General features: G+C 42.4%; 1 protein-coding gene across 3 annotated transcripts in view; it reads right to left on the bottom strand.

Moving 5' to 3' along the window:
- Nucleotides 1-8,336: 8,336 nt before the first annotated feature.
- The window catches only part of LPGAT1 (lysophosphatidylglycerol acyltransferase 1), a 77,073-nt gene continuing 71,384 nt past the window's right edge, over nucleotides 8,337-14,025 (bottom strand). For all 3 annotated transcript variants that reach the window (XM_068541476.1, XM_068541475.1, XM_068541474.1), the window contains one exon: nucleotides 8,337-13,142. In XM_068541476.1, the coding sequence (XP_068397577.1) occupies nucleotides 12,991-13,142 (152 nt within the window). In that variant the 3' untranslated portion in view covers nucleotides 8,337-12,990. The remainder of the gene's footprint in view (nucleotides 13,143-14,025) is intronic.

The following is a 14,025-nucleotide window of genomic DNA, read 5'->3' as shown; positions in this document are numbered from 1 at the left end:
GCACAGGAGAAGAATGCAAATGGCGTTTTGTCCACAGAGCTCCTTGCCACCCCCTGCCCCTATGGGGAGCCAGTTCCTAGGGAAATCTGGTGGCCCCTAGACAGACCTCTTGGGTGTCCCTCACCGTAGTCCCCTGGCCCACTGTCTTCAGCTGTCATTGCGGTGGATGGCTCGGGTTTCCTGGGAACTCACACTCACCTCAAGCACTCACCCTGAGTCTTTCTGCTTTTGGCCTGGGGGCTTCTTTACTGTGCGGGGGAGGGGGGGCTGGGGAGTGGCTGGAGGACACCCATTGCAGGGGCAACCCTCAAGTTTGGGGATGTTACCAGCTGCAGGGCCAACCCCTCACCAACGGGGGGACGGGAGGTGGTGAGTGACAGCCCGCCTCCGGCAGAGCTGCGCTCCCACTGCCTGTGATGGTGGCCTCAATAATGTCCCCAATATTACTTTTCCTCGTTCCTTTTCCTTTCCATGCCCTCTGCTTCCTGTCTCATTCCAGGAATCATCTCCCAAATAACTACCTGCACCCAAAACCTTATCTCAGGCTTTGCTTAAGAGGGACCCCAAACTAAGACACCCCTCAGATGCATGGTTATCTCTGCCCGTCTGGGCAGCCAGAGCTCCCGGCAGCCTTGCCCGCCTCCTCGGTGGGTCTGGTGTGCTTCTACTAAGGGCGATAAAGGAGAAGAGGCTACAGCCCGGTGATCCATTTCCATTCCTGCAGCAGTTTCGCCTGCAACTGTTCCCCTGTCTGAGCCATTGCACGGAACTCCCCTGCAAAAAGAGGATATCATAGCAGCTAAGAGGTCAGACTCTGAGGCCAGACTGCCTGCATCTGAATTCTGGCTCCGCCACTGCTGCTTGGGCGGTCTTGGGTAAGTCACTTAAACTCTGTGTCATTTCCTACATCTGTAAAACAGTGATAATAATGGTACCTACCTGCGGGGTTGTGAAGGTTAGAGGAGTTGTGTGGGACATGCTTAGAACACTGCCTGGCTCACGGCAATGCTTTCTGTATTTGGGACTCTTATCTCCTCCATAAGGGCTCCTTGTGCAATGCCTTGGGGAGAGGGACAGAGCAGGGACCCTGAGGACCCCCAGGGGCCTGGCTCCTTTCCATTCCTCGTTTCCTCCCTGGTGGTCCTGGTGGCAAGGCTGACTTCATAAACCAGTGACCTGCACTTGGTTAAATGATCTGTTGTTTCCCATCTTGAAAAACTTTAAATTTTTGAACCACGGGCTCCACATTTCATTTTGCACTAAGTCCCACGAACTGTGTAGCTGGTCCTGCCTGGTGGCTTAAATCTCGGGGAGAGGCCTCTGCAAATGATGAGGGTAAAAGGAACCCTGTCCTCTGGCCAAGCTGGGCTCAGCTTCTTCCCTCCCCTGAGCAGAGCAGAAAATGCAGGCACAGTGGGAGCTTTTATCACAGCCAGCGTGACTGACAATGGCCCCTGGGGTGGGGACAGGCCTTAGGGGCCAGCTGGTCCAACCGCTCCGGAGTCGTGATCTCCTGCCCGGCACCCCTGGCACAGGCTTACCCAAGCCTCTTTGTGAATTCTTCTAGTGCCAAAAAGGACTCCTTTCATTGTCGATTCTAATTGTAACTGCCCCTCACCCTTGTGGGGTGTTTTGAGGTTCTCCAAACCTTTTCACAAGGATTATCTCACTGGATTCTCACCAACCCTCCGACTCGATAGGCGTTTTCTTAGGCGTAGAAGTTGAGGAAATTGTAACTTCCAGATTAACAGCCTTTGTTGCCCCACTCAGCCTTTCCCTTCCTTCTATCAGCAATTGAAATCTCACTTCCCCTATCAAGAGAGAAGAAAAGACTCCTTAATTCTTTCTAGTACTAAATTATTTTTCCCCCTGGGCTGTGGGGAATATAATGCCTTTTTTTCAGTTATGCTTCCTTTGAATAACAGTCATGAAAATGGCATGAGCTAAGCAGACTTTCAATGAACTGAAACTCAGGAAACTGAGCTGAGGTATTAGACTTCTGTTTAACGATGGTGGAATAAAGCAGGATCACAGAACCTCATTCCGTTTTTGCCCAAAGAAATAACACAGAAATTTTAAAACAAAACAAAAACCCAACGACCTCAAACAGCTGAAGAGTCCATCATACAAGGAAAGAGGGTAGAACACATGGCCCTTCTAAAAGGGCCAGTCAAGGAAAGAAGCAGAAGCTTCTAGAACCATGTGGTTTCATCCCGCACCAGACCGGGGAAATAGGTCCATTGAGAAAATCCTGAGCCCTTCACCCGTGTCCTCGGATTCGAAGGGCAGCCGCCAGAGGGAGTGGGAAGGGCAAGGAACTACCTGAGAGTGGAGGTCCCCGGGACCCCGGGGGCCTGCGTGGGCAGGAAGGGCTGTCCTTGGCTTGCTGTCTGCCCGGTGGGTGCAGGGTTGACATGAAGAGCTGGAGCCCCTGGAGGGGCTGCCCAGGTAGAATAAGCCTCACATGCTGCCCTGCCGGTGAGCACACCCTGCACCGCCCAGATGTCTGTGGCTGGGCACGTGGCCACGCTTGCTGCTTCTCACCTGCTCGGTAGAACTAGTGCTCTCCTGCGTCCCTTGCTTAGAGTAAAGCAGAAGCCTTTACTTTCATTTTCTTCTTGTCCGTGGTTTTCAGATTCTCCGTTGCTCTGTTCTGTGCCCACCACCTCTCCTCCCTGCCCGAACCCAACCGTAAATACCTTTCAAATGAAAAACCCATGGGGCCTCCACTTGGGCTGGTCTGTGTTAGAATCTACCCCTGGGTAAGACAGGTAGCTCCAGCGGGGACGGGCAGGTAGGCCTCCTGTCACTCCTCCTTTTCCTCTTTCAGTAAAGAGTAAGTCAGTCTGAGTCAATGCTTCGCCTGGCACACCACATCTCCTCACTATTCAGACAGGATTCCGATTTATTCCAATGACTATTCCTGATCTAAAAGGCAGTGGAGGGCTTCCCTGGCGGCGCAGTGGTTGGGGGTCTGCCTGCCAATGCAGGGGGCGCGGGTTCGGGCCCTGGTCTGGGAGGATCCCGCGTGCCGCGGAGCAACTGGGCCCGTGAGCCACAATTGCTGGGCCTGCGCGTCTGGAGCCTGTGCTCTGCAGCGGGAGAGGCTGCGACGGTGAGAGGCCCGCGCACCGCGATGAGGAGTGGCTCCCGCTTGCCGCAGCTGGAGAGAGCCCTCGCGGGGAGGCCAGGACCCAACACAGCCATAAATAAATAAATAAATAAAATAAATAAAATAAAATAAAATAAAAGGCAGTGGATTCTGCAGGTTGAGTAGTCAACTAGATCATGTCTTTGCCTCCAAGGAGAAACTGCTTTATAAATTCCACATTCATTAGCTCGCTCAGTCCCTTGCCTTTCTCGGTAGTTCTTTAGGAGAACAAAGCCAGGTTCTCCTCACTAGAAGCCAGCCCAGGACTTCTCTGAATAGCATCACGCCGGGGCAGGCGCAGATGTACCTCCATGTGTCATCACCGGCCGATGGCTCCTAGGTGTTTCCAAATCTCTTCTCGGAGACCTGTCCTGCACTCTCATCTCTACCCTTCACCCTCTTTCTTGTGGAGTTCCACCTTCTGATGTCAATACTCTGAAGAAGTTGTGTGAGTGGTGCACTGAACAGCCTGCTAGCTATCAGGCTGGGAAATCAAAGGCCCTTGGGGCCAGATTGGACTTTGAAACATCACCCTTGTATCACTTCTCCACTCCAAGCCTCAGCAGAGCCAGGCCTCAAACCCATGTCTGCTGTCCCAGCTCTGCCTAAAGTTCCTCTGTACTTTACCATGACACCTCCATAACCACAGGCAACATTTGATTCTAATCTGCCCACTTCCTTCTGATAACCAGATTTCCAAGAATTGAGTATACTGCACTTATGACTGGAAGTTAAATGTCAGTTCTCAAGATATAAACCTCAGAATCTTCTGCACCTGGACAGGAAAAGGTTTTCAAAATTAGTGCAGCTTCCTAAATCTTTAGGATGCTGTCAATGCAGGCTTTTATATTTAGGATCATATAAATTATTCATAGAGAACTGTTGGGCTGGTGGATAGCTTCCAACTACTAGAAATTATATTTCCCTCCCTTTTGATAATTAGTTCAAGGTCTTCACCACAAGCGACATCATGTCTCAGAAGCAAAAATAGGCCCCTATTAAGACTATGTAATGTCTTCTGTCTAGCAGGTCCTATTTCCTCTTTAGGCCCTTGTCTCCTCGCCTTTCTAATTGGCTCTCTGACCACAAAGCCTTTTCTTGCTACTGTCTGGAGCCTTAGATAATTAGATATAGTCTGACTAGGTGAGGTTAGGAGCTTGGCTATGCTGATTGCATTTCAGTTTACCTGGGCCAAAGGACCCAGGGCTCTGGAAAATGAGATGGTGGGCATTATAGCCTATGCCACAGTGATACAATTCTAATGAACCAAACAGGTTATTTGGACCTTAGGCACAGCTAGGTGTAGGAATAGTTTATACCCTTTGTTAAACCTAGTTAGGGTGGGATAAAACAGCCTCCATTACTGAGCATTCAGCACAATGTGCTTCACATACACGATCTCATTTACACTGGAAATACCTCTTTGAAAGTTTCCCATTTAACACATGAGCATGAGGTTGAGAGGATAAGAAACTTGTCAAAGGGGTTGAGATTCAAGCTCATGGGACAAGTCCTGGGTTCTGCTGCCTCTCTGCGGGCTCCTACTTGGACAAGCCCTGGAACCCAGAGGCCACCATGATGGAGGGACATTTGGGCACTAGAGGTAGTCATGAATTTACTACCTGCTGCCAGTTTCATACCTGGAATTCAGAAATGAAAGGAACTATTATGAGATTGAAATCTCTATCTCCTTCAGTCTGAAACAAAGGCATTCTCTTTATGTTGTATACTCTACAGGGCAAAAATAAAAACAAAATACATTTCATGTCCATATCCAAAAAGATAAAAAGCATGGATTTCTGACTTTTTAGTGGCTAATTGTTATCTCTGCAACAGCTGAGGGGAACACATATTAAAAAGTTATCTTCTAGGGCTTGGGAACTATTATGTTTATTTTAAAATCGGGGAAAAGGAAATTATAGAAGCTTTTAGGTCCATTACCTCTTTAACAAGCATACCTAATCCTTTAGATTTAACTCTTATTTACTAAAAACAGAAATCCAACCGAGGCAATCTGCTGTTTTGAGGAAAACATTTGAATGGAAATCAAAAGACCTGGCTGTAGTCTCCACAATTCTATTAAGTAGCCATTTGAGGCTACCAGCAATGGACCAAAATTGCACCAGAATGAAATCCACCATCTCAAAACAAGGTGATTTCTAAAGTTCCAGTAGCTCTGAAATTCTAAGGGCTAATGAGTTATGCATCAATCAGTGCCAAAGATAATATAAAGGTTACTCCCAAACAAAACCTCCATTGTTTTAGATGGGTGTCCCTTTGATTAATGTGACTTATATGAATGAGTGATGGATCAACAGATCTAATCCTCTTAAAGTATTTAACTCAAAAAATTTCCAGCTATTGAAATTATGGGCAAACTTGTCGAAGTGAGAGAGCTCTTCTAGACCCATGTAGCGTCCTTTAATTATTCAAATAGCTGAGGAATTTTTTTTTTTTACTGTGATAACTGGTCTTCAAAGATGGCTCCCAATGAGCCGTGCCTTCCGGTGTTCATACCCTTTTGTAGACCCTCCCATATTGCCCTGTGAGTCACTTTAGCCAAAGTGACATTGTGCCAGTCCTGGCTCTAAGCCAAAAGAAGTCTTGGTTGCTGTTACTTTTGTGCTTTGAGGGAGCCCCGAACTGCCCATTACTCTCACTGTTCCACACTAAACATATCAGGGTTCAACAGACCCAATACGGGCCCAGATGCCTCATTTCCAATGCCATCCTTTGTCCCTATTAAAAAGTGTACATATCAGGGAAAGAGAAAAAGCCCTATTGTGGGCTCTAGATTCCTTGATTGAAAGAGGTTCCTTGTCACCAATATTGAATTGTCCCTTTGTCTGGCGTCCTGGAGATGCCTAATGGCTGAGAGGCATATTTCTTCTGCTAAGAGGGCAAGAGTATCTAAAATGGCAGCTGGGATCCTTTAGCGGTGAGCCCTCAAGAATGGCAGTCTGAAGACAGTTCACATGGAAGTCGACTTCCTTAAGACCACCATGTTTGAATACTCCCTGGGGTCCTCACGTATCAGGGGTGTGTGTACCTGTTTGTAGACAGCAGACTTAGGCATTTTCTTTGTCTTTTAACACTCCTGGGTTCCTCTTCCTAGTACTCCAAGCTCTTCTAATCCCCTCCCAACTCCCCCCACTTCTAGGGATCTATTTTCTTTTCCCTTAGCTGTCCATCAGCTGATCCTGATAGAGTGTTAGGTGTTAGTTAACGAATAAAAACTGAAGACCTTTTCAGGGAGTTTTGCACCATAAACGAAACAAAGGAATGAAGATGCAGCAATTGATATTTTAGGGGAGGTATCCTAGCCAAGTGATTTCTCAATGACACCGCTAAGACAGCTACTATAATCGCAAGGACGGCCCACTGTTCCCTCTTCAGCAGTGAGAACTTTACCACCATCTCTAGAGTGAATCTCACACCTAAAAGGCAGAAAATATTCCAAGGAGAGGCAACAGAAACTTTCCAGGGGAAAACTCAGGAAGGAGATTTGTGATATGTTCATGATTTCTAGAAAGAAAAAAAAAAAAGTTCCAATTTCTTCCTTTGTAAAATGGGTTTACTCACCTAATTAAGAGTATTTTTCTGACTAGGAAAGGAGCCGGTCTCATTTCCAGTGGTTAGCCAACCCTCCTCCCACAATACATTTGTGCGTGTGTTTACATGTGATCTGGGTAACTGATACTTAGTTTAACGTTTCTCAAGCCTCTAAGAGTTAAGAACAAGTTTATCCAAGTCCTGAGAGGTAAAAATTTATTGATTTATATTGTATCAGCATGTTATGATATGGTCACACCTGCTCACATGGCTGACTTTTTCTTATAGCCAAAAGAGGAAATGTTTTCCTTTAAAAAATACATTTTTTCAGCAGGAAGAAACATTTTCTAAAAACAAACATTTTCCTATTAAGTGGAAGTTAAAAGCAATGGCTTTTCTTTTTTTCCCAACTCATGAAGAATAGGGCTGGTCAGCAACAGATCTCAGAGTGCTTCAAATTTGCTTTCAGGCCTTTGCCCTCAAGTCTGTTGTCTTCCACAGAAACCACACTGGGGAAAAAATTACAGCCTCACCAAAACAGCAGCCTAAATCCAGATAGAAAAAGAAGAGGTAGGCTGAACTGTAACTCTTTAACTTATTTGGTAGATTGTGTAAGACATTTAAACACATTTAAAATTTTCAGTGGGATCAAACATACTGTCCAAAAAAATACCTAAACAATAAATGTTTTCAGTACTCAAAACAAAATCTTAGAGATGCCTGTTATCAGTTTACTTAGTTTTGAGAAATGAAAGCAAAGAACCAAATTTAGAAATATGCAAGCTTCCCATGCACTTCAGGAAAGATTTGCTGTTGTCAAATTCTTCAAATCAAAAGCATGCTCTGTAGGACAGATATTAATGCTTTCCCACTCTTTTAAAGGGTCAGTGATAGGAATTTCCTGAGTGCAGTGAGCTTACTCAACACTAACAGTTAAATTAAAAAAAAAAGCACAGGGCAGTGGTGTGCTGGAGACAGCCCCTACTGGCTCCCTACAGCTGATTGTTAAATTTTAGAGTTGTGCCAGCAGTTGCTAAACAGTTGTTATTAAAATTAAATTATATAAGCTTACAATGAGTGCTGAAGCTAAAAGTGGTTCACTTTAATGAGTATAATTTGTACAAGAAATAGTTTAACAGATCATGTATCAGATTGAATGCCAATAAATTTGAGAAATAAGTGGATTACGATGTAATTCCATTATTTAAATCATGGTTGAATTGCGATCATAGATTGGCTACAAGAGTTCAGCAAAAATCAATTAAAGTATCCTGGGAGAATCAACTGGCTATATGGGATTTACAATAAAGTATATTTTATTATTATTTGTTAACTGTGTTTATATGTCCTTGCTATCAGCAAAATTTTAACAAACATATGTACACTTGAATACAGAATTTTTTTTCTAGGAGAGCAGTCTATTCAACACTTACCAGTATACCACTGGATGGGGAAAGTGGGAAGGAGTGGGGGAAATAGTTTAAAACCAAAGGAGGAAGTACAATGTTTTTTCATGGATTTTCAGTTTGCCCTCAGCATCCAACTGCCATGATACACGTCCACAGATGTTAATGCCTAAATATCTCCAGTAAAATACAACCACCCCATCCCCACTACTAAGAATTAAAAGCACTTTACTTGAAAAAAATCAACTTTATTTTTTCTAGGTTAAAAAAAATAGAACCAGCTATTAATTTTTGTTGAGAAAATGCTTCTTTTGGTGTTCACATCTAAATTTCTGAAAAGGTGATCTGGTTACGAAAATAATCCCAAATGCATTCATAAACCAGATCCACATGTGACCAGCCCTTTACAAAATTTAATTACAGTTGCCACAGCCTTTACATTCATTCTTATCATATATTACAACATGCAGATACACAAAGAAAGACAGGTCAACAAGCTGAAGTAAACATTATGGCATCAGGAAAATGAAAGTCCACCTGTATAAAATAAATACAACTTTGTAATAACTGTAAAGACAATGAAAGCACTTAATACAACAATGGCAATTCAATGTACAACTGTTTCATTACCCAATCATGAAATGAGTTACTGTAAAATGCATAGACTCCTTACATGTAAAGAATTTGTGCATCACAGTCATGTGTTCAACAGTTTTACACAATAAAAATAAAGCCATTCAAAATATGTGTGCCTACCTCGCAACTAGATTACACTTAAAACTTTTTTTTGCTCTTTTAACTGTTTTAAAAAAATATTAAATGTAAAAATCCTCAAATGGAAATTTGCAGAAAAACCCTTATTTTATTTTCCATATGGCTACAGTCACCCTCCCCCAACAGTCCAGCACCCTCAGCTTATCCCCAGGGTCCAGTTCCTAATTGTTGGGTATCAATGCAAAATGATTACAATAAAGCACCAACCAGTGACTGTTCCAGAGAACGCCTGGCCCCTTTGTGACTGAGAAATGTCCAATTTAGGTGGTTTTGGTCCCAAACGTATTAGTCTCTACTGCCTCATAAAGTGAACCAGTATACTTGCTGCCCAGGGTGGCTTTGACTTTGCCTTTCATGTTAACAGATGTAAGATTCACTGTACTACATTGCAAAAAAATAAGAACCATTTTTATCCATCCTTTGTGGACCAGAGCTGACATACTCATAATGGTAACTCTGGAAGGAAGTCCTATGTAATGAAGGAAATAACTGACTCTTCCTATTCAGCAATGCAAAGAAAATTTTCTTAAATATAAAAAGAATCCAATAAGGCTATCCAGGATTAACTTTCTACGATTATAACCAGGTCCCAATAGTTCAGAACAGTCTGTAGGGAAGTGATTGTCAAGAAACGTTACTAAGACAAATCCACCAGAAGTGAGTAACGTGAGCAAAGAATGAGAGGCATTCTTAACACGGATGCAAACACTATTAACACTACAGGGATGTTCCGAGGTTTACATTTGGTGATTTAACATTTCATTTTCACAAAAAGGCTCGCGAAAAATTACAATACCGCCAACTCTTGATTATTCATGGATTCCTTTTCTAGCCCATGGATTATTTAGGCTTTTGTGTTTCCTCTTCCTGAAGCTGTCTTTCCAAATCTTTTCACTACTCATTAACAGTCATAAATATATAGGCAATAGAAACTAATAAACTCAAATCATTTTTTAAAATTAATATGCATCCCTAGAAGAAAAAAAGTTTGATGATAATAAAAACTCAAACACCTAAATACAATTAGATTTTTGGCTTACTATGACTTATTACTGGATTAACTATCCAGTAATCTCTAGTTCTTTTACTGTGGAAAATTAAGGGTTGGTTGTAATATTAACAACTACTTAATAACATGACAGACCTGAACTCATAGCTAGCTTTAAAAAAAAATCTACTATTTAGATTCTCAACTCGTTTGCCCACCCAAAACATCATTTTCCATTCTGTAATTTTTCTTTACCTTCTACTGGCATAGAGGTTTCTCCACAATATCTGTATATTTCAACACCAATGACAGTTTCTGAAGTTAAGCATGAACTGCTGGGGTGGTCACTTCTGTAGTCACTGCGCCTGCCCGTGGCCAAGCAGATGCTCCCCTCACTGCAGCTCATTGAGACCAGGGTCCAGCAGGGAGTTCTCAACCCTCTCTGCTGTGTGAATCTAGACAGATCAGCTGAGACCAAGAAGTGCTGAGATTCTACAAGCTACAGGCATAAAACTGGCACAGTTTTATTTTCTTTCCCCTTGACAAAATGTATATTTTCTAAACATCCTTTGACCTCACTTTGCAAAGAAAATACAAATTAGGACTTTTAATTCAGTTCTGTACAGTGGCATATTGCTGCTTCCCTGATTGCCATATAAAAACATGGATTCTCTCTTTACATTCCCTAGTACAAGCAGGAGAACTCCAGTTACTGATAAGGAAAGCACTATCAATGCTCTCAAACATTTTGCCAACAGAAGAGAGAGAACATGTTGATAAAGAATCAAAGAGGGATAGGGCAGATCAAATACAGATCTATTTACAACTCACAGATCTATTTTCAAAGTTAACTCACACATCTATTGGTATTTGTCACTCTACAGACTGTTGAAATGACTGCGCTTGAAAAGTAAAGCATCTTACATAATAGTCTGTTTAACATATACAGTATATTAAACAATACCACGTTCCTTTGGAGCACAGTGATGGCAAAAGTGGCCCTAAATCACATTTATATATGCATGTATGCATTCCTCTCTCTTTTTTTTTTTGGATGGGAGAACTGGCCACGCTATCTGTGGCTTGCTTAGCAATGAGGAAAAGGTCTATTGGCTAGGACTGTGCATGCCATACTCGACAGTGAGCAACTTATCCCCCAGATGGCTGACTAATCTCTCAAATGAACAATTTCGATTCATCTTGTCAAGTAGTGTTTGCTGGGCCTCAAAAAGAAGCATCTTTAAGCTTCTTTCCGTCTTCCTATCATTATCTATACCTCTATATTGAGATTGGCTTCACCTATTCACTGTCACTGTAAAACACATTAAGGAAATGCTTAGATTTCCAAAAAACTGCATTTTATAACAACCATTACCAAACCAAACACATTAACACTGTCTTCTGCATTTCACCAGTAGTAGTCTGATATTCAATGAGGTATTTCAGGTAACACATCATTCTATTTCACACAGGCGTTGAATTAACCCTAAAGATGAAGCTGCTGTGGGCTTTGGTTTGGTGTTGCTTTGCCTTTCCCACATAACTGGGAGAAAATTCACATCTTTTCAGTTTTTTTGGTTTATTGAAAAATAGATAACACTAGCCTTTACTTTTATTTTCTGGCTACTTCTCAAAATTGTCATTTGTACGATTAGTGGCGATAGGGGAACCTATAATGCACACATCACAGATAACTACCACTGACTCACTAGGATCTAAATAGTTTCATAGTCCCAAGCCAAAAAATAGCCTCTCTCTCAACACTGGGGGTGCAGGTGATGGGCTGATGGCATGTCAGCACTTTTTAAGAAGTGTTTGGTTCTACTATGAGGTCAATCACATGAACATAGTGACAAATTAAAGAAAAAGAAGTTTTCTAGAAATAGAAACTTGACTTTATCCTTTCCAAAAGCAATGGGAAGAGACTGAGAAGCCTTTTTGCTGGTCTCTCTCCTGGTTACACCACTCTGACACGGGCAGCTCCTTGATGTGCTAAGGGAACACAGGTTCCGGGGGTGCCACGTGAGAACTTGTCACCATTTGAAGCAAGTGCCTGGCTTATCTCTTATTTTTCTAATAAACTAGTCTATTTCACCTTAAATTTATCATTCAAATTTCTTACCTTAACTTGTTTCAACCATCCCCATATGCATTTAATGCTAATATGCAAAATGGAGGAAAAAAAAAAAAAAAAGGCTCTGAGCGGGACGGAAGCCTCGGTGTGGCTGGTGCCCAATGCAGGCAGCGCTGGAGAGCGCCTGCACACAGATCCACGTGCAGACAGGCAGCCTCTCAGAAATCCCACTCGCTGATTATGCTTATGTTTGTTTTTAGGTTATAGTACTAATCCTTTGCTATATATGCATCTGATAAAAGTGCATTTTGTAAAAGACAATCATCAACCTATGATATGCCTTCTATACAAGAAGATAAATCAAGTGACCCACCCCTCATACAAAGGGAAGCACTAGTGCATGTAAACACAGCATTGGACTGAGCTGGTCTTTCTGAAGAACACATTCTAGTACCAGAATATGTCCAGTGGACACTGCTTTGCCCCCCAGAGCATGCTTGACACTGAACTTCATGTAGCTGTGGAGGACCGGAGTGTCGCTGCGAACAACAGGGGAAGAGTTCTTCAGAAGGTGCCGACCAGCTCCCCTCGAGGTTACCAGTAACACAGCAAGAGTTGGTGGATATGAGGGCGCTCTACAGCACTGCCTAACAGAGACTACTAGCTAAAAGGAACGGATGCGTACAGCATTCTGAGCTTGAACTAGATTAACAGGTATATCTGGTGGCAACAGAACTTGTCTCAGAGAGTCTTCTAGGATGATTTTATGATTTCCTCTTCTCCAAAAGTGATGTTTGCTTAAATCTGTGGTGGAGTGTATCTTTTTAAAACATGAAAAGTCCTTAAAACATATTTGCAGGTCATTATATTATTGATCCTCATTTTAGTAGAGTTTTAAAATATCCCAAAGGGGGATAAATATTAATCCATCCATTGAATTTCCTTTTCTTTTCTTTTTTTTATATTCTGATTTGTACATGTAAAACAATGCACGCTTATGAAAGTCCAAGCTCCTGTGGTGACCTTGACAAGTCCAAGTCAATTCCTAAAACAGGCAATGGTAAAAATACTGAAAGACGTTGTACCACATATAGCCTGACAAAAATGCAAAAGACTGTATGAGAAATATCCACGTGTTGCTGAGCGTCATTTCCCTGGAAACAGCTTCCTCCTGGCCCTTGGGAGGTGGAAAAGCCCCTAAAAGACAAGATAGAAATAATTTGTTTTACTGTGGTGGTAGGTGTCCTAGAATAAAAGTTGAACATTAGTTTAACTAGAGTTTTTTGTTCTTGTTTTTTTTAAAGCATCTTCTGTGACTTCTTGTTGCTCTTAAAGAGAGATATCATTTGAAATACAATTTTCAAACCGCTAAGCCTTTTCCTGCCTCTGAGTCTTTGCCTTTATTCTCTGGCTGGTACGCTCCTCCTCCACCTCAGTGAATGGCAGGCTCCTTGCATTCTTCCAATATCAGAAAAAGACCATCCATCTAGTCTCCCCTTCCCCGCCAGTCACTCTTATCTCTGTGTTTATTTCCTTCTTGGCACTTTCCACAATCTGTATTGATTCCAATCTACCTTTTCTTTTTTCTACAGACTGGTTTACTCTCTGTCTCCTGCTGGAATATAAACTGCATGACAGAAGGCACTATGGCTGCGTTGTTTTCCACTGCATCCCTATAGATTTCCACAATGGCCAGGACACAGGATGTGTGACTCAATTAAATAATTTCCAGGGAATTCCCTGGTGGTCCAGTGGTTAGGACTCTGTGCCCTCAGTGCCAAGGGCCTGGGTTCAATCCCTGGTCGGGGAACTAAGATCCTGTAAGCCGTGTGGCGAGGCCAATAAAAAAGAAAAAATTTCCAGAATACCGTAATTTATACTAATTCTTCTATTTACAAATTAAATGTTTTTGCCACAAAAGGGGTTGTAAATTACTGATTATTTTCAAAAGGTAATATGGTTTATGGAATATGTCTTAATAATAAAAAGGAGAAACACAAAGTAAACAGATGTCTTTAAATTCTCTTCTGGAAAGGAAGGCTAGACCACTTTGGAGCAATATTACCTAAGGTCATCCTGA

The sequence above is a fragment of the Eschrichtius robustus genome, chromosome 3 (genome assembly GCF_028021215.1).
Source record: "Eschrichtius robustus isolate mEscRob2 chromosome 3, mEscRob2.pri, whole genome shotgun sequence".
NCBI classification, from domain to species: Eukaryota; Metazoa; Chordata; class Mammalia; order Artiodactyla; family Eschrichtiidae; genus Eschrichtius; species Eschrichtius robustus.
This window is presented reverse-complemented; position numbering and strand designations above follow the sequence as displayed.